The sequence below is a fragment of the Alosa pseudoharengus genome, unplaced genomic scaffold, assembly GCF_046254945.1.
Source record: "Alosa pseudoharengus isolate Yale_2024_CS ecotype anadromous, Long Island Sound unplaced genomic scaffold, YU_APseudo_1.1 YU_APseudo_1.1_scf_6, whole genome shotgun sequence".
In the NCBI taxonomy this organism is placed as follows: domain Eukaryota; kingdom Metazoa; phylum Chordata; class Actinopteri; order Clupeiformes; family Clupeidae; genus Alosa; species Alosa pseudoharengus.
Window position 1 is genome coordinate 20,835,867 of NW_027468848.1, and position 25,063 is coordinate 20,860,929.

At 47.0% G+C, this 25,063-nt stretch overlaps 1 protein-coding gene across 2 annotated transcripts in view; it reads left to right on the forward strand.

Annotated features, from left to right (window-relative positions):
- ccser1 (coiled-coil serine-rich protein 1) overlaps positions 1-22,095 on the forward strand; it is an 81,243-nt gene extending 59,148 nt beyond the window's left edge. Inside the window, exons 10-11 of one of the 2 annotated variants that reach the window (XM_076269805.1) lie at positions 3,553-3,588; positions 20,461-20,577. In XM_076269805.1, the coding sequence (XP_076125920.1) occupies positions 3,553-3,555 (3 nt within the window). In that variant the 3' untranslated portion in view covers positions 3,556-3,588; positions 20,461-20,577. Of the gene's footprint in view, positions 1-3,552; positions 3,589-20,460 lie in introns of both variants that reach the window. The other variant, XM_076269804.1, reaches the window with a different exon arrangement.
- The last annotated feature ends 2,968 nt before the right edge of the window (positions 22,096-25,063 follow it).

A 25,063-nucleotide genomic window follows, 5' to 3' on the forward strand; every position in this document is an offset into this window, starting at 1 on the left:
AAGAAAGGTACCATAAAACTAGTCATCAGTGTGTCTCTGAAACAACCATGCTGGTCTTAAGAGAGACTGGCCTTAACAACATGAAAATGTCTCCTGTGTGGTTTTTTCAGAGGGGGGGCTTTTAAGTTGCAGGAGGGTGGGATTTCTTTGGTGCCTTTGTACGCATGATAAAAGGCTCTGCCATCCAAAGATAGACACGAGTGTGCTTTGCTCGGAGAGAATCTCCACCAACACCACCGGATGTGCTGCCATGGTGGCACTATCCTGGCGCTGACATACATCAGTGGGCTTTCTGTCCCCGTCCTTTTAGCGCCCCGACTCTTGCCATGCCTTGTCTGCCCATTTCTCTCTCTCTCTCTCTCTCTGTCTTGCTCTCAATTCTCCTCTTCGTTGTCCTCCTCCTCCTCCTCGTAGCAGCTTGCCTTTGCAAAAACCGGGCACAGTTTGCCCATGATAAGTTTGTCAAGGTAACGTCTGCGTTTTCCAAAGCAGTGACAGAAGGCCGGCGTCCCAGCGGACGCGTCCGGCTGCAGGGAGCCCGCGGGGGTGTTTCGCCGCCGCTAGCAGAAGGTGAGAGAGAGAAAGAGAGAGAGACGGACGGAGAGTCGGTCCAGCAAGCCACCACGATCCTTCAGGCCCCCGGCAACAGAATGGTCAGGCAGCACCTTGCTGCGGACAGATGGTCAGAGAGGCAGGAACACTGCGACACAATAAAGAAGTTCATAAATAATTATCAAGGCGACAAAAAAAAGAAACAAAGCAAGGAAGAGAGGAAGAAAGGGATGATGGCAAGAGATGGAAATGACATCCAGTATGCGCCGGAGATCAAGACGTTCCTGTGCTGTGGCATCTTACCAGCGGGGGGGGTGTTGGGCATCTTGTGAGGCAGAAAGAGAGAGGGAGAGTGAGGAGAATAACAAAAAACTCTGCCTTGCAGTCTCTCGACATCTTTGTAGTGTATTTTGATGAGGATTAGATAATTGTTGTTGATTGTATCGTTTGACCCGCTGCCTCACTGCGCCATCAGTGAATTGGCTGCCCTTCAAAGCACGGAGGGGGAGGGAGGGGTGAAGTGGCCTTAAGTAGGGCTTTGTGGATGGAGAGACGGCATGTGTGAACTACGCTGTGTACCTCACATTCCGGAACTGCTCTGAGGGGCCAAGCGAAAGTATAGACAAATGGGAATCACACTCTTTAGTATTTTGAGATCACCAGCTCATCTGTGCATTTCATTACTTACAGTAGGCATGCGTGACTGCCTGTGAACTTGGCACACTCACTCTTATACTTTTACACACACACACACACACACACACACACACACACACACACACACACACACACACACACACACACACACACACACACACACACACACAAGCGTCTGCCATGGCACACAGGAATAATATTTCATTCTAGATGAAGAGAGCATATATTGCATCTTGCAGAAAAAACAGAGGCCATACCTATCCATCCACCCTGTCACCTCTTTGACCAGTAATAAAGGAGGACTTATTTTTTCATGTTGCAAGTCATCCCTTAAGACGTTTTTTGAGGGGGAGTATTTACACTTTAATCAGGAACACTTGATGCAGTCATATTTTATAGGGAGATTGTTTGGATTTTAGTGGGGGGGCGGGGTGTCATTCCATCCGTACAGTAAGAAATGCCAGTGCCTGCAACTCACCCTTTGTGATTTACGAGGACTTTTATCTCTTTTGTCTCAAAGTGTGGTGTGCACAAACTTGAGCATTAGCAAAAAGCCACTTTAGAGGACCAAGCTGTTCCGGACTTGTAAATGAGGATCCCCCAACACACACACAGTGGGTGCCAAATTTGCTGAAAGATGGTCGCAGTAAAACCAGTGACATTTATCACCCTTCTCTGGTCTATGCATTCAGCTTTATCAGCTTTATCAGCACAGCGTATTGTGTGTACCTATAGGGCTACATTTAGGACCTCGTTTACAATGGCATTTGCATTAGGGAATCATGAATGTGTTTCCTCGTCTTTTAAGTTTCCATATTAAACTGCTAGAGAATGTAGCAGTGCTTGCAGGTCAGAGTCCAGCCAAGACGAGTCAGTACAACGCTGTCCTGACAATGATGAGGAAGTACACTGACATTTACTTATTGAGCAGACACTCTATCCAGAACTAAGTGCAGTGCAGGTACACGCACAACTGTGGTGTTCTCAGCAAATTGTTCCATCAATTTCTCTACAGGAACACCACAACAAAAAGTTCTCTCAAAAATTTACCAGTGGGTATTGTCAGTGGCGATGTAGAACTAATGTAATTGAAAATCTACCATTTCCTGGTCGTGAAGCTAGGCTCTTGAGTTTTTGTAAAGAGGGATTGCTGTTGGATATTTTCTTTGCCACTGTGTTATTGAACATCCAATATACCGGTAATGGAAGGGGTAATGTCTCCATGTGGTTTCAGATCCTTTTCACGAGTCACGCTCGCCTTGTAGGCTCAGCGCCGGTCTGCCATATCCATGGAACCGGCACTATGAAATATTTACTCTTGTGGTGGTTTAATGGGTTTGCTGTTTGAACATTCCATCTGACGGGAGGACTAAAGTCATGCACAGTGGCAGTGATAGCGCTAGTGCTAGCACGTCCTCCCCCGCATGCTCATATTAAAACCTGGCACCGATCAGCGGTCGTACAGGCACTCTCTCTCTCTCTCTCTCTCTCTCTCGCCGCATTTGTGCGCAAGTCCCTGCGCTCTCCCTCCATGACTTGGCATGGTTTCTCCTCAGGCCGTGGTATTTCTATCTATTCCCCGCGGTGCCCTGTCTTAGTGGTTCTAGTTTCACACCATTACTCGGGTTGGCGCACGGACTCCCAGTCCTCCTGAAAAACCTGGCCCAGTTTGCACTTTTGTTCTCACTCTTTTCACCGTTTGTCTCATGTACACACACACGTGTGTGTACACATATACTGTATGTGTATAATCAATGCGCGCATACAGCAACATACATTACAGGGTGTTGGTTCTTTTATTCTGAGTGGACTGTGTTGTCTCTTTGTTGTGTGTAACATTAGAAACTTGTCCAGTGACTCTCACCTATTTACTTTGTAACAGTTTGGTGTCAGAAGGTGTCTGACGCATTTCTTTCCCAGTAAGCATTTTGGACACTGAATGTCCTCTGCATGATTGATTACAGGGGATTCACAGTTCAATGCAGAGCGAAATTAATGATCCGGTAATTCAGCATGTCGTAGGTGTCCATTGGAATGAAGTGACCCATAGAACCTGAGTAACAACTACAACTCTCTCTCACAGACACACACACCAAGATGTCACAAACCCATTGTCATCATGTTAATTCACACAAACCCAGTCATCACATTAATTCTCCCATGTCCTCATGTGTTTTGTTTGGCTTGTCTCAGTTCTTTGTTTATTTATTTATTTATTTATTTATATTGTTTGTTTGTTTTCTCCATCATCCATTTGATGTCCACCATGTTCATCTCTATCCCCTTGTTTGTTTGTTTTTTCGCCCCCCCCCCCCCCTTTCATCCTCCTCTCCTACGGCGCAGTGACCACCAGCATCGTCTGAAGGAGACGGCGTGCAGGTAGGGGGTCTCTCTCTGTGTTCGGCAGCCCATCTGATTCTTTTCAAAGCTGGCTGCTTTTCCCCACAATCATCCCTCCAATCGCCTCCCTCCAGCCCCCCCACCCCTTCCCCTCCAAGCACCAAATCTCCATTCCCCCTGCTAATTAGGGAACATGGGTCCGCTTTTAAAAAATTGCACCAACAAACAGCCACGAACAGCGTATATATAATTTGCTCTGTTTCCAACGTGGCAGCGTGTTGATTGCCACTTTTCAAATCCTTTACCTGATTAAAAAATTCAATTTGCTCAATCAGCGGTGGTGGTGATTGCTGGCTAACAGCTTGATGTGTTGTGACAGTCTGATTCCATTAATCAGCAAGAGGGTGAGCCTGGACTGTTTTTTTTGTCTCTAATGATTTCTTTTCACTGGTCAATCGAGCCCTCATTATCTTCCTTATCTACAGTGAAAATATTTGTTGTTATGTTATGTCTTGTTGTTATAGATACAGTAGATAAATAGATAGATAGATACTTTATTGATCCCCAGGGGAAATTCAAGGTCTCAGTAGCATACAGACAACACACACACATTCATTAACAGCAGAAAATGTAATTAAAAGTATATAATATAAAAACACAACTAAGCAATAAGGACAGTAGAAGATAAAGAATATACTAAATATACTAAAATACAAATTGTACTAACTAACACTTAATCTAAATCAATTCTAAAAACAGTATCCACATAGTGGTGATTAATCAATCAAGAGGCGCTTGCAATGACTGAGGCAGTGACTGAGCCTGTGATTCTCTGTGCATAGTAAGGTAAGGTAAGGTGCTCTGTGTGAGTGAGTGTCACGGTGATAGTGCAATGGTGATAGTGGTCATGGTGATAGTGCAAATGAGTAAGTCCAACAGTGCAACAGTGCAAGAATAAGTATATATATCTATATATCTATATATATAACTATTTTAAGAAAAGTTGTAAGTGTGGACACAGTTCGGCTGTGGCATGGAGGGAGGGGTTATGCATATGTGCTAATGTGCTAATATAGCACGCAAACAGTGAGGCAGAAAGACAGTGGTAAAAAGTGGCTAGTGGACAGACAGTATCCAAACATGGAAGGGGTGAAGAGGCAGACAGACAATGCAGAGAAGTGTTATGGTATGTCTTAAGTCCAGTTTTGGACATCTTGACAAACATTGGATTTGTCTACATTGGATGTCTTAAGTACAGTTTTGGACATCTTGACAAACATTGGATTTGTCCACATTGGATGTCTTAAGTACAGTTTAGTTTTGGACATCTTGACAAACATTGGATTTGTGGATCTGTTACTCCCTATGAATGGGTATGAACAGAAGTTCTCGATGGTTCCCATTTTCCATTATGCAGTGATACGCGTAGTGCTAGTAGTTCTCAGTTCTAGTGTTTTTTAGGATGAAGGAAGGTGTCCTTCTCACACACACAGCCTACACACTGAGTGCAAAACACTGAAGACCCAACGAGCCCTTAAGATGTTTATCTTTGTTGTGATAGTGGTTTCCTTTTTGTTCTTTCCTTTCGAGTGTACTTCACCATTTTGTTTGCAATCTGAATACTCTCTGCTTTTAGGCTGAAAGCCGTGGGGATGGTGCATTAGCCTCCTCTGGATGGGGTCAGCCCTTGTGAGCACCCGTTTCTAGTTTTCCAGATCTTTCCGTCACTCCTGCGGCGAAGGTGAAGGGCGGCGGTGGCGTAAGGCGCATGTGAGGTCTTGCTCTCACCCTGCCGACGCCGCGGTAACCTAAAGCCATTAATGAAGTCGCCATCTGTTTCATTAATTCACCCAAAAGGCCCCCACTGGTCCATTTCACAGAAAGCACCTTTGCCAAGGTCCTGCCTTTTACATCTATTGATTCACATTGTTTTGCCCCACCTCCATCCACTCCCTTGGCACAGCACAGGTAAAGAACAACAACAAGCAACAACACTAGGGTAAATCGATGGTGTAATGGGGGTAACACTGACACCCACACATGTCACGCTGAAGGGCAGGTATCTCGGCGTCGCCGTGGTGACACCTGAGCTCCGCCTGCTCTGTCCCTGTGAAATTCACTGTAAGCTCTTGCGTCAACTCCGAGTGCGAGACATCAAAAACAAAAAAGCTGTCTGCAAACCCCCCAACCCCCCCCCCCCTTTCTCGGTTGTGCATTTTTTGTTTTTTTGTTTATTTATTTATTGGGGGGGTGGAAGACTTGTCAATGGGTGGTGTAAACATTAGTGACATGATGTGAAAGTGCAAGAGATGAAGTGGGGGAAGGTGGCAGCCACGTGAAGACTGCAGAAAGGATTTCAATCTGCTCTTTTCTTCCATGAATGTCAGTGTCAAGGTTAGGTGGCACCTCGCCATCCGTTTTGATGGCCCAAGAATGCTTAGAGATTCTGGGGAGAGGACAAACACAGATTCACTGCCGCATTGTGGAGAAGGGAGTACTGAAGCATGTGGATTTGGTGTGCAGCTGCTGTAAGCCCCTTGGTTCAGCACAGAGCTCAAAGAATGACCCGAGAGAGAATTCTAAATTCAGTCGACAGGGGAGTTCTGACCTGTATACAAATGCGTGTCTAAAAGGGGGGAAAAAATGAACAGTCATAAATTAGTCAAAACAACCACTCGGAAATACCAAAGTGATGCTGAGGGAAATATGTCTCTCGACAGTTTCCAGGGAAACGGGCTCATTAACTTGATAGATGGTCCATGTGTTCTCACTCAGAGAGTGTATATTGCTCTCACTGCTGATTTCTACGGAGATACACATCTACCCGTCCCGCTTAATATTGAAAATGTCTGAAAAACGGACATTTTCCCATTACGAGAGCAAATGAGCTATCGCTAACGCTAATAATTCTTCCCATCTTTGAAATGGCTCCTGTTTAGTTTAGTTTCTTTCTGGTATCAGCTTATCAGTCCTGAGTATTTGTGCACAATCTGACTGGCAGCCAGGGCCAGTGTGTGTGTGCGTGTGTGTGTGCGCGTGTATGTGTGTGTAAAGTTTTGCCTAACATCTCATTTCCCCATAAACAACCCTGCCCCTGACAACACTCAAAAGCCTGCCAAGTGGCTCTCTCTGATCCTTCAGAATGCTTGCTTCCCCTGTCGTCAAGGCTACAGGTGGAGTGGGAGTCGGCCAGCGACTGGTGGTTGGGGCCGAGGGCGGTGAGGGTGGCAGGAGCAGAAGGTGGGGTGGGGAATGGGTGGGGGTTGTTGGAGTAGTGAGGGGGTGTCTGCTGTCTGGTTTGCTGAACTAAAAACTTTGTGACTGACAGACAATGTGATGGATTATTAAGCAGCCTGCAGGGCACTGTCTATTCCTGGAGTGCTTAGTTAAGAGTTGTAACGGCCAGGCCCTGTTTGAGCAGAGCAGAGTGAGTGAAGGGGCTTCAGCTGATGAGGACACATCCACCATCACTGCTGCTGACGCGTCTGTCTGGCCTCATATCTGCCCCTCTACCTATCTCTATTTGTCTCTCTATTTGTCTCCCCTCTACCTATCTCTATTTGTCTCTTTCCACATCTCCATTTCTTCCATTACTCTCTCTCTCTCTCTGTCTATATGTAGATCTATAGAAAGAGTCAGGGCACAAGTGTTTTTTCTTCTCTGCAGAGGGGAGAAATGAAAAGCGCACTGCATTAATCATTCAGACGACACCCTTACGAGTAATTGATTTGATGTGGGTTGTTAAGATTGGCCACTCTACCACAATCCAATAAAATGAGCAACAGAAGGAGAGAGCCGGGGTAGAAAAAGACACGATGGGAGAGTGTGTGTGTGTGTGTGTGTGTGTGTACTGTATGTATGTATGGGAGAAACCAAAGACAGTGTAAAAAGCTGTGAATCTGATTGTTAAAATTCATACCCCCGGCCCGATCCTCTTCTACCTCCTTATTGCGAGTGTAGTCTGCCGACAAGTGAAGCGGTTAGGTGTTGCTGGGTCAGGGCCTCGGGGTGCGTTTCCCATTTCGGCTGTCTGCTGGAGAGATGCACTTACAGTGCACACAGACTCAATGCTAGCCACTCATGTGGGTGAGCTAATTAGGCAAAATTGTAAATCTCAACTTCAATGGTACTTAAATGCGTGTTCCTGTGGATTACTGACTCATTAAGCAATTATTCTTAATCAACAGCGTTCAATGGATGACTGGGAAGGAGCTTAATTGCGACATTTGTAAGAGAAAAGAACGGCTCATTTAGACAAAAAAAAAAGTGGTGAAGGGGAAGGCATGCCCCCCATCCTTGTTACCGGCAGTGAACAAAACCGGTGATCCAGCATACGGCATGCGAGGATGAAGATGAGGATGAAGATGTGGATGTGGTAGTGATCGTAGCCGCACAGCCTCTGCAGCGTGACGCTGCCCCACGAGCAGACGCAGCGCAGCATGACGACGGGCTTTATATCCACACGCATATATTACTGCTACGCCGCGTTTCCCCGGGAATCTGTCCTAGTTGCTCCCAGCAGCAGCTCGATGAGCTCGAAGTGTGGCAGTTGGAGCTTTTTCAGACGAGCCGGCGAGCAGGGGACACCTGCCTCCATATGGGTCCCATTTAAGGCCCATCTGGGCCCCACTCGCTGTCCACTGCGAAGGTGTTGAAATCTCCGGCTTCCATCTCCGTCACGCGGGTCGCCCCGCTCTCTTGCCGGGGCCGCTCTAATCCCCTTCATCTGGACAAGCACACGCGCCAACCTTTATCCACATGGTAGATCCCCTTGGTTACAGATCAAAATGGATATAAATGCATGTTATAAAACACAGATTAAAGTGGCTTTGAAAGCAGATTCTATATATACACACACGGATAAATATAGATAAATATGTAGTACATTGGGGTGGGTAGGTGGTCGAGAGAAAGTACACATACAGTACACACTCACGCACACACACATTTATTGGCACAGGCTGCATCAAACGGAGGACATGGGATCAATGGCCTTCACCTTGAAGCAGCCTCCAGGGAGGTCATATGAGGGACTTATTCTACGGTCTTTCTCTCTCACATACTTCTACTGCACTCCATCACGCTTGCTATTCTCACATGAACCCATTCAGGTATGAAATGGCTTTCATGATAATGTTTAGCGGGGAGCTGCGGGTTTCACAGCACTTTCCGATGACCTGGATCATGTGCTAAAGTGGGCAAGAGGGGAGGAGAGGGGGAGAGATTTGCCTGCCTGGACTGGTGCAGTGGTTGGGTCAAGGGAACTATGGGCAGAGCTCCCTCTAGTGGTGAGGCTTCAGCTCTCCATAAAAAAAACACCTCATATCTCTCATATCTAAACAGTGTATTCGTCTCTCTGCCTGACTTCCTTTTTCTCCCTAAATGCCCTCCCCTCTCTAGCACAGAAATGGACTGACTCTCTCTCTCTCTCATACTCTCTCTCTTTCTTTCGCTCCTTATGTGGTTTCCTAAAGGTGAACTTAGGAAATGTGAGGCAGTTTCACTGCGCAAATACCCTCAGAGCATTAACTATTCATCAGCTTGTATTGTAGGCAATAAATAATTTTGCGACCGTTAAGGCCAGAGAATAAAGGAACATATCTCGCTGTCTCTTTCTGACTATTGACGTAGGTTAGCTCTCGCACAGGCACCTTTCAAAAGTCCCTTGAAAGGTCAAAGCTCTCGAGCGAATGCAATGGCATATTGTTTTGCTCTTAATTAAAGAGAAAAAGCACATTAAAAAGGGACTCGCCAAATGGACCTCGAGTTTTTTTCTTCCACAGCTACTATTCACACAATTACCCACTGCTATTTCCCCCCCCCCACACACAAACACACAAAATGAGAACTCATTAGCTTAGACAGACAAAAACCATTTCACATGGAACAAAGTTGATACGCTGCACTTACCATGATAATTTACGCACTATAATACGTCGATGATGGGGCTTCATTTTTTTTTCTTTTTCGAGCGTCTTTTTAATTGAAAAACTAGTGCAATCTGTGCATTCTTCAAAAGGGAGATTTCCGAGGTTGTTCATTTGTGAGAATAGGCTGGATTTAGAAATTAATTAGCCTTCCATTATCCTCTGGACGACAGGCAGTAAGTAGCGTGAGTAGGGCAGGGCGGGAAGCTGTGGAGGGCTGCGGAGCTGCAGCTGCTCGCTCGGCCCTGCCTCGCAGAGCTACTGTATGTGAGGGGGCACATGTGACAGGCTCATCATCTCAGGAGCTTTGGACGTAGGCTGTTTTGACCCGAGACCTTTCTGTGTGTGTGTGCATGAGCATGCAAGTGTGTGTGTGTGTGTGTGTGTGTGTGTGTGTGTGTGTGTGTGTGTGTGTGTGTTTATACAGGGGGTAGCCTTTCTGAGCTTTTAAAGAGCCCTGGCTGCCAGAGTGGATCATATCTGAGTCCTTCAGCAAACAGGCCAGAGTAAGTCACCCCAGTGCCCTAAGGCGTAAATCTCTCAAGAATACAGGTGCTTGGATCTGGGGTCTCTTGTGATCACGGAGGGACAGACAGACAGACAGGATTCAGATCAGAGGGGGTAGGAAACTCTAGATCAAGCCAGAAATTATGGGAGGCTTTATGGATATGAAGTGCCCGGTCAAAATCAGGGCGCCATAAGCCAAAGAGGAAAGTGGAGCGCGCGTGCACACACATACACACAGAGATGTACTGGTTTTCACAAACATACCCACTCTGAAGAGGCAGGCAGACAAAATATTGTGTTTTGTGTCAGCGACCCAGCAGCCTGGAGAGAGATGTTGTTTAGTCTGATGTTTCTTTTCATGCTATACATAAAACTCCCAAGCCAAAGATATTTACTCACTACTTGATATACCCGTGTCGTGCAATGCAAAAAGCAATTAAAGTGCTGTGCATTGGAGTAGGGCAAAGCGTGGCAAATTAGCACAAGGCTATCTGATTAGCTGCCAAGCAATGAAGGACTCAGGGACTGATGATGAAAAAGGAAGAGGAAGTGGAAGATATGACAATTCTGAGCTCATATTTGTTTGCTCATAGGCGATCGACTCTAGAGAGGAGAGGCCCTAAGAACAGATTAAATAAGTGCCATACCGTTGCATGGGAAGGCTCGCTCTACAAGATTACACACATGGCAACGCTGCAAATTGCTTTTTTATTGCTGAAGATCGGTTAAGGTTCCAGCACATGGCTTTCATTATCTTCCAAATATTTCTCCACGTAATTTACCTCTGTCTCTCACCGGAGTTGATCATACGTACGGCAGATTCGATGTTGTCTACCTTCGGATACAAAAAAAGTAAACACTGAAACACTATAAAGCTTGTTTAACCTCAATTTAGTCTCTTATAGTGCTCATTAAAAGACGTGTTTTTGCGCAGGGAGAGAACTGTCTGCAATGCTGCGTTGGAATTATAGGGGACAAATAAAATCAAAAGGAAGTGAAATTAGTATGACTCTCCCCTTCTGCTTCCTGTAAGTAAATTATGCAGAGGACAGACGGCCTTAAATAGAGGCTAGATGAGTGGTGCCAGCTAACCGATACAGGCGCACTTGCCCAGTCAGCTCTGTGGAGATCGCTCCAAATGTGGCCATTTTGCATGGCAGGGTGTTTCTGTTAGGTGTACAATTATAGCGCTTGGCCTGGGCAGGCAATGTGTGTGTGTGTGTTAGTGTGTGTGTGTGCGTGTGCATATGCACGGGGAGCCTGCCTCGGAGAGCAGCTTGGATTGCGTAAGGACTCGAAGTCTGCCAGTTCACGTGAGCCTCTTAGCCTTTCTCGTCCTCAACAGGCCTCCGGGAGGTCAAAGACGGCCTCTGTGCTAATTGATGCAGTGGCCGCATGTGTGTGTGTGTGTGTGTGTGATAGAGAGGGAGAGGGGAAAAGAGACACGTGTCCTTAACCTTGTGCTTTGTGTGTCTGATCCTACATACTGTATCTAGGTATGACTATGTATTTCGGCTTTGCATATACAGTACATGCATGTTGTTTTCATGCCCCTGTTTGTAAGGATGACTGTGCACCTGTGTGTATGTGTGTTCATGCATGCGGATGTCTTTCATGTGGAGTGTAGCAGGTGTACCCAAAGGGCCTTTCACGAAAACAGTCAGAATAGGCTGGCACAATGCCCAGTGTAGAGGGGTATCCATCAACCCCCAACTCCCTTCCATCCCCAACCCCCTGTCCTGCCGCACTGAGCAGACTAGTTCAGGGACCGGCTTCTCCACCGCTGGACAGATTCAGGACACCTCAGGTTCATTAGTCAAAGCAAAGTAGGGCAGGTGCCGTGCGAGAACCCAACTTCCTCTCCTCTCCTCTGCTCTCCTCTGGCCTGTCCTCTCCTCTCACGTCTGTCGTCTCACCGCTCCTCTCACTGGTCTTTCTCTCTCTCCTCCTACATCTCCATCAACTTCCCTCTTCTCTTCTCCACTTCTCTTCTTTTATTCCATAATATTCACAACATTTTCTTTCCCCTCTCCCAGTTTCTTCACCATTCGCTACTCTCCTCTCAATATCCTTCGTCTGTTATCTTTTTTTACACTCCTTCCTCTGTACTTTTTTTTTAAAATAATATTCCTCCTGCAGGAACAGCTTGCGAGTTGTGTAACACTAGGAGACAGAGAATACAGTTGTGCTGCTCAGGCAGACACGCAAATGAATGAAGAGCTACAGTACTGTAGAGGTCCAGAGAAAACACTTAGGTGGGAGGTGAACTATCCACCCACTCCCCATTACAACAAAGTCGCTAAAGATTCTACTCCGTGAGGAAAATTAAACTTGTGTCCTTGGGCAGAGGCTCCTCTTCCACTCCCCACACCCACCCTCCTCCCCCAACTACCACTCCCTCTTTTCCACCTTCGTACTGGGCTGAGCGCCGCCAGGGTGGCATTTGCCATTTTCCGCCACTGCCTCCTGTGTATATTTTAATATTTTATTTTGTGGATGCAGGGATCTAGCCTCTGAATTTGATCTAACACAATTTACTGCAACATTAATGAAAGAAAAGAATATATGAATACTAACAACACTTTCTTTTGGAATGTGCGCACTCTAAATGGCCTTGAGGCAGATAGTAAGAATATTGTGCAGACAAATATGGAAAATGAATATTCAGTGATAACATAAAATCTGATAAGCATAAATTGCCTGTTTTTTTTGTTTTTTTTACCCTCGCCTTATGTGGTCCTGCAGATATGACAGCCCACCCACACAGCTTGTTTTATCAGTACCGCTGGAGGAAATGCATCCTCTAATTGTATGCAGTTTGCATGTTGCCAGTATCAAGGGAGGGTGACCTTAAATTCTCTCTCATGAAAGATAGCGCCAGTCGACATTAGCCTAGGTGACCTAAGTGCCAGAACTGCCTTGGTGTCCTGAGGGGTAGACCACTACACTCTGGAATGCATGCCCAAATATGATCAAGCTCAAAAAATTGATGACTCATGGTAGCATTTGGATCCGGCATTGAATTAAGTTGCGAGCTCTACAGCACACAGAATTTATTCAATATTTATTTATTTATTCATATTTATTTATGTATGCTTTTTTTTTAAATGCCTGTGCCATATGAAATGAAACACTCTGTAGTCATAACACAGATGGCTCATTACTTGTGCACTGGTACAAATCTAACTCATTTGAAATATGTCAGGCATGTGGACATCATTGGCTGCCCTGTCCTGCCCCCAAATAAGGTAGGCTGTTAGCAGCTCAAGCCATTGTCATTTGTCATTTGGGTAACACTATTTTTGTCATTAGTGTATCCCTGGCTTTTTTTTTTGCGGCAGTATGTTTTTTCAAACTTGACAGCAGAAAATGAGAGCATGGGTAGTGAAAAAGGAGCCAGCCAGAAAAGAAGCCCCCAACTGCCCATCAGAGCCGTTGCTGCAGCAACGGCAGTGGTGGCAGCACCCAGACTCAGGTTGTGCTGTCCACTCCCCCCCTGTGCGTCCTGCAGACCGTCCTGCAGCCACGCTCCCTCTGCAGGCTGTCACAGAACACAATAGAGGTAATTAATGAGGGCTACGTTTCCCCTCCTCCACCGCCCACCCCCACCCCCCCCCCCCTCCTCTCTCTCTCCACACTCAACGGAATTGACACGAGACGGGCAGCCAGGGCCCCGTGCGGCTAAGCCCCAAGGCAAAGCTGACATGAGACGGCCGGCAGGAGGGGCAGGCGTCGTTTGCTTGTCTCACGAGCCTGAGTTGGATGGTCGGCCGGGAGTGACATGTGACAGCTCCGCTCTCACAGCCGTGAAGGACGTGGCCGTTTCATGCTCTTTTTCCCTGTTCGTTTTCCCTCCCCCTCCCTCATTCCTCTGTGTCTCTCTCTCTCTCTCTCTCTCTCTCTTCACACTCACTTTCTCTCTGTGTTTCTCCCTCTCCTCTGGAAAGCGTTGCACTGATGAAACTGCCAGTGTGAATGCACAATGAGCAACGAGAATTGCTCAGTACAGCTTCAGCCTTTGTCATAGAATTGCTCAAAGGAGGCTGAATGTTTTCTAATGGTTCATTGAATTGCAGCAACATGTCTCCGTTTACCTCTGACAGAATGAGAGGTTTTTAACCAGCCAAGCTACAGGATGGTTTTGTAAAACAGAGGCAACCATTATTTTATTCAGCAGCAAGATATTGCATAAGCACTACAGCAAAAAATGTATTGTCTTATACAAAGCATACATCTTAAGCAAGTGTGCATACAAAGAAAGTAAAGTCTAAACTTAATTGTACCTCACAATGCTTCTATTAGTACCTCACAATGCTTCTTATTGTTAGTTTTACACAGTGGCTATTTATGTGCTTCTGATCGACCAACCAACAATCGAGATACTGGCCTGTGTTTGGACAGCAAGTGGGAGGCTGGGATGTAAACAGGAGCTGTGCTGGCAGGAACCCTTGCAGGTCTGTAGCCCTTGGTGTGAGCAGTGGAGCAAAGTGAGGGCAGCCCTTTAGCTGTCCATGCACTATTAATGAAAGACCCAGGGCTGCTGCCACGCGGTCTTCTGTCGCTCTCCCCAAAGCCAGACAGATTATGGTGGAAATGGAGTGTGTCGTGAGTGTCGGATAATCGGCTGTTGTGTACCCGTATCCATCAGTTTTACCAGGGGGAATCGATTCAGAATGAAAATGTTACCGCACTGTCTCAGTCTGTTATTTATATATGAGAGAAATTGAACATTCTGAGAGGACCTCTCACCGGGCAAAAAAAAAACAAAAAAAGTTGATGAAATCAAGACCGCAGAAGAGTCTAGACTTATATTTGGTGGAGCGAAACTGACACTTGCAATGGGCTTATTAAAAAGTAATTGTAGAAATTGGTTTTGAGACCACCTCATTCCGAAAATTCATGACAAAAGACGATCATCAGGAATTCAGCCGCATGAGTGACTGAGAGCCACTTGTGTGTCATGTAGTGCCTACGGTCTGGGTTTACCCAGATCACTGCTCCTGGCCGCTATGCTCTGTCCAGCTGTTGACCCCCCCCCCTTAAGGCTTAATACACACACACACACACTTCAAAATCCCAAGCCCATGCTTAAGCTCAGCATCGATATCTCAGTCTGATGCTGCGAGCGGTTTGTTCCCCCATGCTCCTGTCACACCTGACAGCAACGTCAGGGACCTGCTTGCCGGAGGAGGTCGTCACATCGATTTTTTTTTTTCTTTTTTTTCTTTTCTCTTTTTTTGGGAGGGGGGAGCGATCAGCAAGGCTCTCTGATAACGGGATGAAGGGATGACAGCACGCCTGGTTCAGCTCTTCTCTGAGGACTGTCACGGTGGATGTCAGAGGAGCTGTGCACAAACAGCAAGGCCCTGTGGGCTGTCAGGAGTTCTGGGGCTTGTGAGTCACTTTAAACCCTACAACCTAATCCAACTGTCCTTGCCCCTCCTACAAACCCCCCCCCCCCCCCCAATACCTAGCCTAGGCTTGATTAGTTGGGATAGAAGGTGGGACACAATGCTTGAATCACCTCGGGGCTATTCATACACTATGAAGAGAAGTCGATTTGCCCTCTCTCTTTTCTGTCAGGATGGATATCGACTGCTTTTTAAAAGAATAGAAAGAGGCAATGTGCCTGGGCGCTCTTGATTAGGAGCAGCGCGGCTGTTTGTGTGTGGTTTTCGTCACAGTGATTGCACACCATCCAGCCCCTCAGCTACGTCTCGCATCCTTTTTCATTATAGCGTGTCAGAACCGTGTTTGGTAAGAACTGTCGTGTCGTTGTCGTGGCGGCAACGTTTGTACTACGGGCACGGTTTGAAGCCTCCAAATGCACCCCCCCCCCCCCCCCCTCCCCCAACCCACCAAAAGCGCCCACAGCAGCAGCTGCTGTTTTTTGCGAATGACACACTAGCATCTGTAAGACTACCATGAGCCTCTCAAGACATCTACAGATCGTCCCCTTAGAATTATAGGGTTCTATCTACGTTCTGAGTAGTTCTGAGATATTGAGCTTCAAAGTTTTAGAATTCCATAGAGTTGTACTGATAAGTGGAACAAACCTCTTCAGATATAATGTCCAAAACTGCATACAACTACCAGAAACACCTCACCTCATCTTAAGGTGTCACAGAATAAGAATATGTCAATAACTCAATTTTGACAAAAATGTCAGATAGAACCTTATAATTCTAAGGGGACGAGATACTATCTGATAGAAGCTCAATTTATGAGCACCCGCACTGCTGTTTTCCTCCTTCTTTTCCGGGTGCCGCGGCTCTCTCTTTTTATACGCCTCTTGATATATATTTTCCTTATTGTTTATCCAGGTCTTGTGCTGTCAGGGAGAACAGAGCAGGCTCCGTAAAGCATCTTATCTTCCACCCAAAGCTGACAGCTGTGTGAGGGGAGAAGTAGGCGCAGGCTCTTTGATGTAAGGGGGGTGGGGGGGGGGGGGGGGCTGTTCCGCACATCAAATCTCTGCTCCATCAGGCCTCATCATCAGGCAACAAGCCTCATCTCTTCTCTTCTCTTCTTCTTTCTTTTCTTCTCTTCTACTCTAGTCTTTTCTTCTTCTCTTTTCTCTTCCTCCTCTTAATGAAGAGACTTCAGGAAATTCACTCTGTCTCTCTCCTCTCTCTTTTTCTCTCTCACTATCTCTTTCTGTCTCTCTCTAGCTCTCTCTCTCTCTCTCTCTCTCTCTCTCCCAAGGTTGTCTGCCAGTCACTGTTTTCCTCTCTCACTCTTTCATCCTCTCACTCCTGTTTGGTCTTTACATTTATCTCTGTCTTGTCTGTCACCATATAAAGCTTTCCGTTCCATCTCCCTCTCCCTCTTTCTTATCTTAACGTCTCTCCATCTCTCCCTTCTAGTCCATACAGGTAGACAGTCACTCCTTCTTTCCTGATACTTGCCTCATCTCTCTCTTTCTCTCTCTCTTGCCTCACCACTCTCTCTCTTTCTCTCTCTTTCCCTCTTTATCTGCCATGCTCCAGTGTTGCATGGCATGGCAGTTTTAAGGGGAATGCCAGTCTGACGATTATTTGCGTAAGGCCCCATTTGTAGTCTTTACAGGCAGTCTGTGATGTCTGAGTCTGCCTATTCATCTAGTTTTTACTGTGCCCCTCTTTATATGGCTGGTCATCTAGTACATGCTTTTATCAGAAAACAATTTCCAGCTCAGTGGGCGCAATTTTATGTTTGCTGCCGTGATCCACTTCACTTTGTTGTCAAACGGAACCTGCTGGAACAGAACCGTCTCGCCCAGTGGAACGGAGAGGAACGCTGTTGCGGCTCAGACCGTTTTTGACTTCACAGAGTGTCGGACCATGTTGCCCCTCCCCCGCTGTGTGACTTGACTTGACTGACTGAGACATCGGCGGTTTGACATTGCGGAAAGCGGAGGAACCGGTGCCCCCCCCCCCCCCCCCCCAGTCCTTGAGCTAATAATCCATTCTTTTTTGTGTGTCAAGGTTGTTTGCTTAGAAATTCTCACCGCATTTTCCCCACCCTGCCCCTTAAATGATCCGGCGCTGCCAGCCCCGCCGCCAACGCCGCCGCCTTTGTTCAGCTAGCTGCAAAGGCAAAAGAATTACCCTGCGTTCAAAATCTTTACTGAAGGGCTCTCTCTCTTCTTTAGTGCTCTTCTCTTTTTTCTCTTCTCTTCTCTTCTCTTCTCATCTCTTCTCTCTTCTCTTCTCTTCTCTTCTCTCTCTCCTCTTGCCGGCCTTTTATATCCCCCACACAAAATGCTCTAGAAAGAGAAACGTTCTCAGAGCGCCATTTCATCATACACATCTCAGAGTTTGTTCCGGCACAAAGCTGAGCGTTTTTCCTATTGAAGTGCGAGTGTTCAACACCCATAACTTATGCATGATTGCGGGAAAAGTAAACAGCCATACATAGTCAGGCCTGCGAGAGAAGCATGTTCTGGATGTGCCTCCAAAAACACCAATTTTATTCTTTCATTTTGCGCAAGAGTGCCCAATAAGTGTCTACCTCTCTACCTCCGCCACCACCACTACCACTACCGCCTCCACCCACAAACCACGGTGCTAAAAAAGAACCCCTTGCACATGTAGTATCTGTTGGAGGTTATTTGTGGTGATAAATAACCCTGAGTGCTGTGGAGTGGAGTACCCATTGTTGGCAGTCATCTATCAGGCAGCCAGGCAGCCAGGCACAGCAGCGGAGAGCAAGAGAGTGGGCACTGCTAGCTCCATCTCATCCCGCCTCTGCTCGCAAACAACCACAGGCCTGCCACATTCCACCATCCTGTGTAGGTGCCCTGAAGTGTTCCTGTCAGTAGGAGGGAGGGAGGGAAGGAGGGAGGGAGGGAGGGAGGGAGGGTGGCCACTGAGGAGGAACGACTGGATTGAAGGAGAGGGAGTAGGTAGATGATGATGGTGGCGGCTGAAGGAGGAGGGGTAAACAGGGAGGAGGTAAACGGGTGAAAATCCGTCTGCATCCACCCCTGCTTGCATATAATCAGGCGGAAAGGCTTTTAGCAGAGCTGTGGCCATTAGCGCGGCGCCGGGATCTTCACAGGCTAATAAAGAGCCGGGTGGCGCGGGGCTGTGCTAAATCACTGTGATTTACTCGGCCTCCCCTCCACACTGGCCTCCTGTTTGCACTGGGTGGTCTCCCCGCCTGGATGCTACATGTTTGCGTTTGTGTGTGCACGCGCCACGCAAAAGTAGATATGTGTTCATTTGTGTGTGTGTGTGTGTGTGTGTGTGTGTGTGTGTGTGTGTGTGTGTGTGTGTGTGTGTGTGTGTGTGTGTGAAAGTAGATACGGTATGTGTTCATTTGTGCGTGCGTGTGAGATGAGAAGACCAATTAGTTCCCCAGGGTGGCCAAGATAAACAAAACAAGAAGAGAAAAGATTTGAGTTTTAATAACCTGGCCTCCGTGGCCCTGATAGGCAGCTGTACCTGAGACTGCAGGGTGAGGGCTTGCTCCAGACTAACCTGCTCCTGTGTTCTCAGCTCTCCAGTGAGTCCGTCTGTGGGGACTTGTAAAAATCGACACGCTGCCCTTTCCCTCTTCACATTCCCAGCCCTCCTGCCTGCCTGCCTGTCTGTATGCCATGTATGCGGACCCTGCATTGCAGGCACGGCTTCTCTCTGCAGCACCTTTACCATCGTGTCCCTACATGCCTGCCCCAGCCCTCTGTTTGCTCACCTCCGCTCTCTGTCCTCCCTCCCCCACCTCTCCTCTATCCCTCTCTCTCTCCCCCCCTCTCCCTCCCTCTCTTCTCCTCTAGCCATCCCTCTTGTTCGCCCACTCTTTTCATGGGATTAAGAGAAAAGGCATCACAGTGTACACTTAGCTTTCACTTAGCTTAGCTTCATGGGATTAAGAGAAAAGGCATCACAGTGTACACTTAGCTAACACTTAGCTTTCTGATAAGACCATTTCATCCATATCGCTGATTGATTTAAGATTAAAAAAAAAAAAAAAAAAACGGGCTACAGTTCTGTTTGATGAGAAGACCGCGTGTGTATGAAATCAGTTGGATTTAATTTCAACTCCCACCTTTGAAGTTATTACATTAGCTCAGCTGTGCTACATTTAATTAACTTTCTCTTCCCCACTCACAATAGATAAGCATCAGGCATTGCGGAGTTGTTATTGTATTGTATTACGTCCTGGCTGTCAAGTCCATTATTATTTTATATGGTAAACGATGGGTTGCATTTTCAGATTGGACAACAAATGGCAAGCCGTTGGTGGTACCCGTGCCAATGAAATTTTATCAGTGTCCTTGAAAGTACTTGAATTCTCCATCAGTGGCCACATAAATTTGGAATGTATGGCTTTGGCCAGGGCTTTCTCACTTGATTGCTCATACCAAAAACGAATTATTTCAGTTTTTACTAGCAACAAGAGATCTTGAAATTTTCACACAATCAAAACACATTTGCAGATTTGCTCATTTTGCCATGCATATATATTGTGTTTTTTTTAATATAAAGAAGATCCACAATCTGCTTGAAATGTTCCACATTCTGATACTCCCGAATGGTTGTGGAAACCCTGGTGTTGTGTCGACTTCTTGAGCCGCGGTGGGTTTAGCTAGCAAGCGCTGGCTTGCGTAAGAGAAGCAGTGTAGTGTGAAAAGTGAACAGGTGGCTCGGGCTCCGCGGTGTGGCGGTGCGCTCGCAAAGCCTCCTCCCCACAATGTGTGCTGGGCCCCGCGCGGTGCCACAAACGGGAGAGGGAAACAAAGGGAAAAAAGGAGGCAAGGCTCCAGTTGGTCGAAGGACAATCGGGAAGGTTCCAGGAAGCGTGTGGCGGGCGGGCGGGGAAGGGGAGGTTTTGGGAGGGGGACGGGCAGAGTTAGAGGCCTTGTTGGAATGGCATGGAATTAAGTAGCTTGGTTTGTCGCCTCATTACAAGGCTAGTCTCTCAGCCAAAAACGCACTCTCACTCTCCCTCTCTCTCTTTCTCTCTCTCTCTGGCTGTCTCTCTGTTTCCACAGGCTCCACATCCCGGTCGAGCTCCCGGCCAAAGCAACAGCAGCAGCAGCAGTCACAGCGGCAGCCAAAGGGAGCGAAGGGCCCTGCGCCCTCCCAGCGCAGACCTGTATAGTCGCCCGCTGCTTCCGGCCGCCTGCGACCCCCCCTGCTGCCCCGGCGGAGTGGGCGGCAGAGAGGGCCCTCTCCCCCCAGCAGGGCCGAGCCGAAAAGGCACCCTCAGCGACACGGCCACCGACTCCTCCGACAGACCCCCGCGGAAGTGGGACCACCCGTCGGCCAGCCAGATCCCCCGCGCCGTGGCCGGCAGCAGCTCCAGCCTGCCGGCCCGAGCCAGCCCCTCGCGCAGCCAGTCGTCAGACAGCGAGAGGGGGCCGCTGCCGCACCCCACCACCGCTGCCACCATCTCCTCCTCCTCCTCCTCTGCCTCATCCGCGGCGGCGGCGGCGTCCTCGTTTGCGGGGCGTCTGGGGCAGCCCCCCCGCGGGCCTCTTTCGCTTCACATGTACAGCCGCAAGAACGTCTTCCTGCAGCACTCGCTCCACACCTCTGAGCTGCAGGCACTTGCACAGCAAGACGGCTAACACACACACACACACACACACACTCTCAATATGCCAACTTATGTACAAACATATACTGTAAATACACACTTACCTGCCCAGTCATGTGAAAAGAGATATGTAAACATGGAAATATGTAACCCTGCAAGGCGAAACCAGTCGCTTTGGTAAAATTTACAAAATGAAGTTATTGTGCTCACATGAACGGCCACAAAATAAGCTTTCCAACGATATGTATATCGAGGGTATTGCAAAAAGTATTGCTAAGATAACCGCATCCAAAGTTGGCATGGTTCTTCCGTCACGATACGCCAGAAGAGGAGAAAATCACCTTTTAAGACAAGTAAATTGAACGTATGTTTTTCCGTGAAATTTGTTCACAATATGAAAGTGTAGACTGTATACTGTCGAATTATGCGGAAACGTGAAATTCGACATTTTAACTCGTACGTTTGTTTATCGCGGATTTTCTCAAAATAGCACTGTGCGCCAAACGACTGGTTTCGCCTTGCAGGGTCACATATCCCTAAACAAGTACACACACAAAGTCAAATTTATTCACATACTTACAGCCATTAAAATCTGTACACATCCGTCCACACATAAAATTAGTAAACATATCTTTTCTATATTTGACCGTACACACACAAACACACAAACACACAAACACAAACACAAACCCACAGATTAGGTACTGAGCAAGCCTATCCAAAGCAATACACACACATAGACATCTTACCTGCCACAAACACATACACACACACATACACCACACTTCATTCAGTGACCAGCAGTTTCCTAACCCCGTGTGAATTGATCCATATGACCTTTCTTTGGTTGCTCACACCTCCCTACATAATCCCCACATCCCTGGCAAGCCTGAAACCTCTCACCCTCAGGATCTCACTCTTTTAACCTCTCTCACCTGTACAAAGACCCTGAGAACCCTGAGACACCAAACACACACACACACACACACACAAATTAGTACAAAAGAACCAAACTGTGCCCCAGTCATGCAAGGAACATACCAGGGCTCAGCTCGGTTCAGATCACGCTCCTTGACGATAAAAAAGAAGCAGAAGAGGTGGGGGTGGTTGGGGGTGGAGGTGGGGGTTGTGACAGCGCCTCTTTATTTTGATGGTGATGCCATTGTGCGTTCCCAAACAAACAACAGTCTCTCGTCTTGACATTTCACAGTGGAGTCTCTTCAACACGCCATTGTCTGGCTGTCAGGTCTGACAGACCTGGGTGGGAAATATCTCAGTGGAGGGCCGGGGATTCAGTACAGAGCCATCGAGCCCACCCGCTGCCTGCCTACACGCACACACACACACACACACACACACACACACACGCACACACGCACGCTCACACACACGCACATGTCTGCAGTGCAGCTGAAAGGAAGATGATACTAAAGACACGTACACAAAATGGCTGCATGACACCAGCCCTGTCAACTTTTCTTTTGCACTCAACAGTGTGACACTTCAATTCAAACACACACACATACACACACACACACACACACACACACACACACTCACTCATAAACATATACACCCTTACACACCAACTCGCTGCCAGCGACACAATTTTGCCAAATCCTCTGTCTTAAGGAGAGCTTGAACTCTTGCGGGTGAGTTACGGATGTGAGCCCAGACCCCTTTTAAGGGGAGTGAACACTCATTAACCTTCGCTAATTGCATGCTTTTTTAACGGCAAATAAAGATCGACGGAGAGCCTTTTTTGCACAGTGACTACGGGGCTGAAATAGCTTTTACAGTGTTTTAAATAAGCCACGGCGGCGGAATGTGCTATGATTCACGCCGCTTTTTGGATATGACTTAGCATGATTCATTAGATTTGAAATGCAATCACACCATGGGAGACTTGGACCACTTCTCGCTGTGTAGTATCTTATGTAAGGGTCAGCATAGCATGGAGAGGAACAGTGTAATAAAGTCAATGATGTATCACAGTTTGATCAACACAAACGTTGCCACTCCCGAGAACAAGGTGGAAATATTCAAATCGTTCCCGCAGAAAGTGAAATTTAAAAATTAGACCAATAACGTGTGTAATATATACATATCTTACAGGAAAAGGCTTTTGAAAAAAAGAGGAAAAACTGCCACTCCTGACAGATTTCTGGAACTCGTGTGAACGCACTGGCCAAATCCTTTTTTTTCCAAGAGGTGGTAGGAGGGGGAAGTAGCTGTCCTCCTTTCTTGCCACAGAGAGAGGGAGAGTGTGTGTGTGTGTGTGTTACGGAGGAGCCGAAGCAAGGACGCTTAGAGGTGAAGGAAGCCCTGAAGAAACGCAGTCCCATCCACCAGGTCTGCTCCCCGAGGTCCACTGCTCCACTTTCCCAATCTGCTGGGAGCAGGCAGCCCAGCTTCGCTCAGCCTACTTCCACAAGCAGCCCCGCACGGCCCAGCCCCACAGAGAGCGCCTCTCAGCAGCCACCGCCGCAATCTCCCCGTCACACACACACACACGCACACACACACACACGCACGCCCCTGCTACTGCCATCAGCCGCTACTAACTGGCCAGGAAGGATCCTGGCCAGTTCCACTTCCACTTTCACATGACTCCATATGGCCATTGACATTCTCACATTCTCAGCAATACTGTGTTAGCATTCTGACTGGACACTGTTTTGGGGCGAGAACGGTCAGTGCCTGTCTGAAATAGCAAACATTCCTGCAGCTCTACGGTCATAGAGGCAATGTAAGACCCCCCACCCTCCCTTCCATGCCAGCCCAAAACCCGCCCTAGTGCTTTCATATCGTTTATTTTATAGGTTCACCTCAAACCCCAGCATTTAAAATATGATTATGGACACTCTTTGAATATGTTTGGACTGTGCAACAGACGGACAGGACTGTGATCCCAAACCTTAGGATCTTAAATACTAATGTGTGTGGTGATCTAAATGGAATTTCTCTCAATCAAGTCCCTTATGTGTTCAAAAGACATTTCTGAACAAATACAATTTATAAATAGAGATTAGCTATTTATTTTGAGCCTTATTTATTATATGGTGTCATGTGAAGTGTGATCACTTTTTTGCCTTTTTCGGGCTGTTTGTATGAAAATAATGGAAATGACCTTTATCCGAAAGCTGGCAAATTGGTATATATTTTATATAGGTAAGTCCCTGTTTATATATCTGTAAGTTCTTGCATATGTCATGCTTACTTTTCTCAACGTGAACAGGACTTGCCTATGACTGAAACTTTTAAAAGGGATTGAATAAGTAATATGTGAATAAAATTTAAATAGAATTTATCACCTTCATCATTTTCCTCCTTAAAGCAGTTTTAACTGATAACTGATGATTTTCACTGTGTGATTTACTTAATTAAAGACCTGTGCAAAAACGGATATCTTCTCTGCTGTTCCCCCCTCTCCACTTTTTGCACTCCATTGGAGCATATACATTTTGGCCTAGACTATTAATTAAGACTAATCCAATCCCAGTGAGACCTACAGACTTGTCTTATTAAAAACAGCCGTGTCTCAATTAACTGTGCTCTTGTGGAACCCGATGATGTATAGGCTTCCATCCCAGATGAACTTCCTGATCTATACCCTGGCCTGCAGGCGCCAGGATGCTAAGTGGGCATTTGAAATGGCTGCGTCTTGTGCGCCAAAAAAGGAAGGCCATGCTCGTTTCTGTGGCCCACTCTGTTCTTCGCCCATTTATTATTGATGAGACACAAGCCCTGCGCCTAGTTCAGACAGTACCAGTCGCTCCCCGGCCTCTACAGACTAAACCCCCCCCCCCCACACACACACACACAGCCACTGTTGAGGCTATAAATTTCCTCTTTGATATGTGATTTATTGAAGTAAGAATGCACTTGGATCCATGCAGTATGGGCGCTCTTTATATGTGCTTGACACTTTCAAAAACATCATTTGAGGAGTGCCTTGCTGCATCGCCTGCCGGGCATTGCATCATGTTTTTTCATATGCGAGCTGTGGCGACATTCCTTCAGCAAATCCACCCCTTAGTGATCTGGGACCCCTT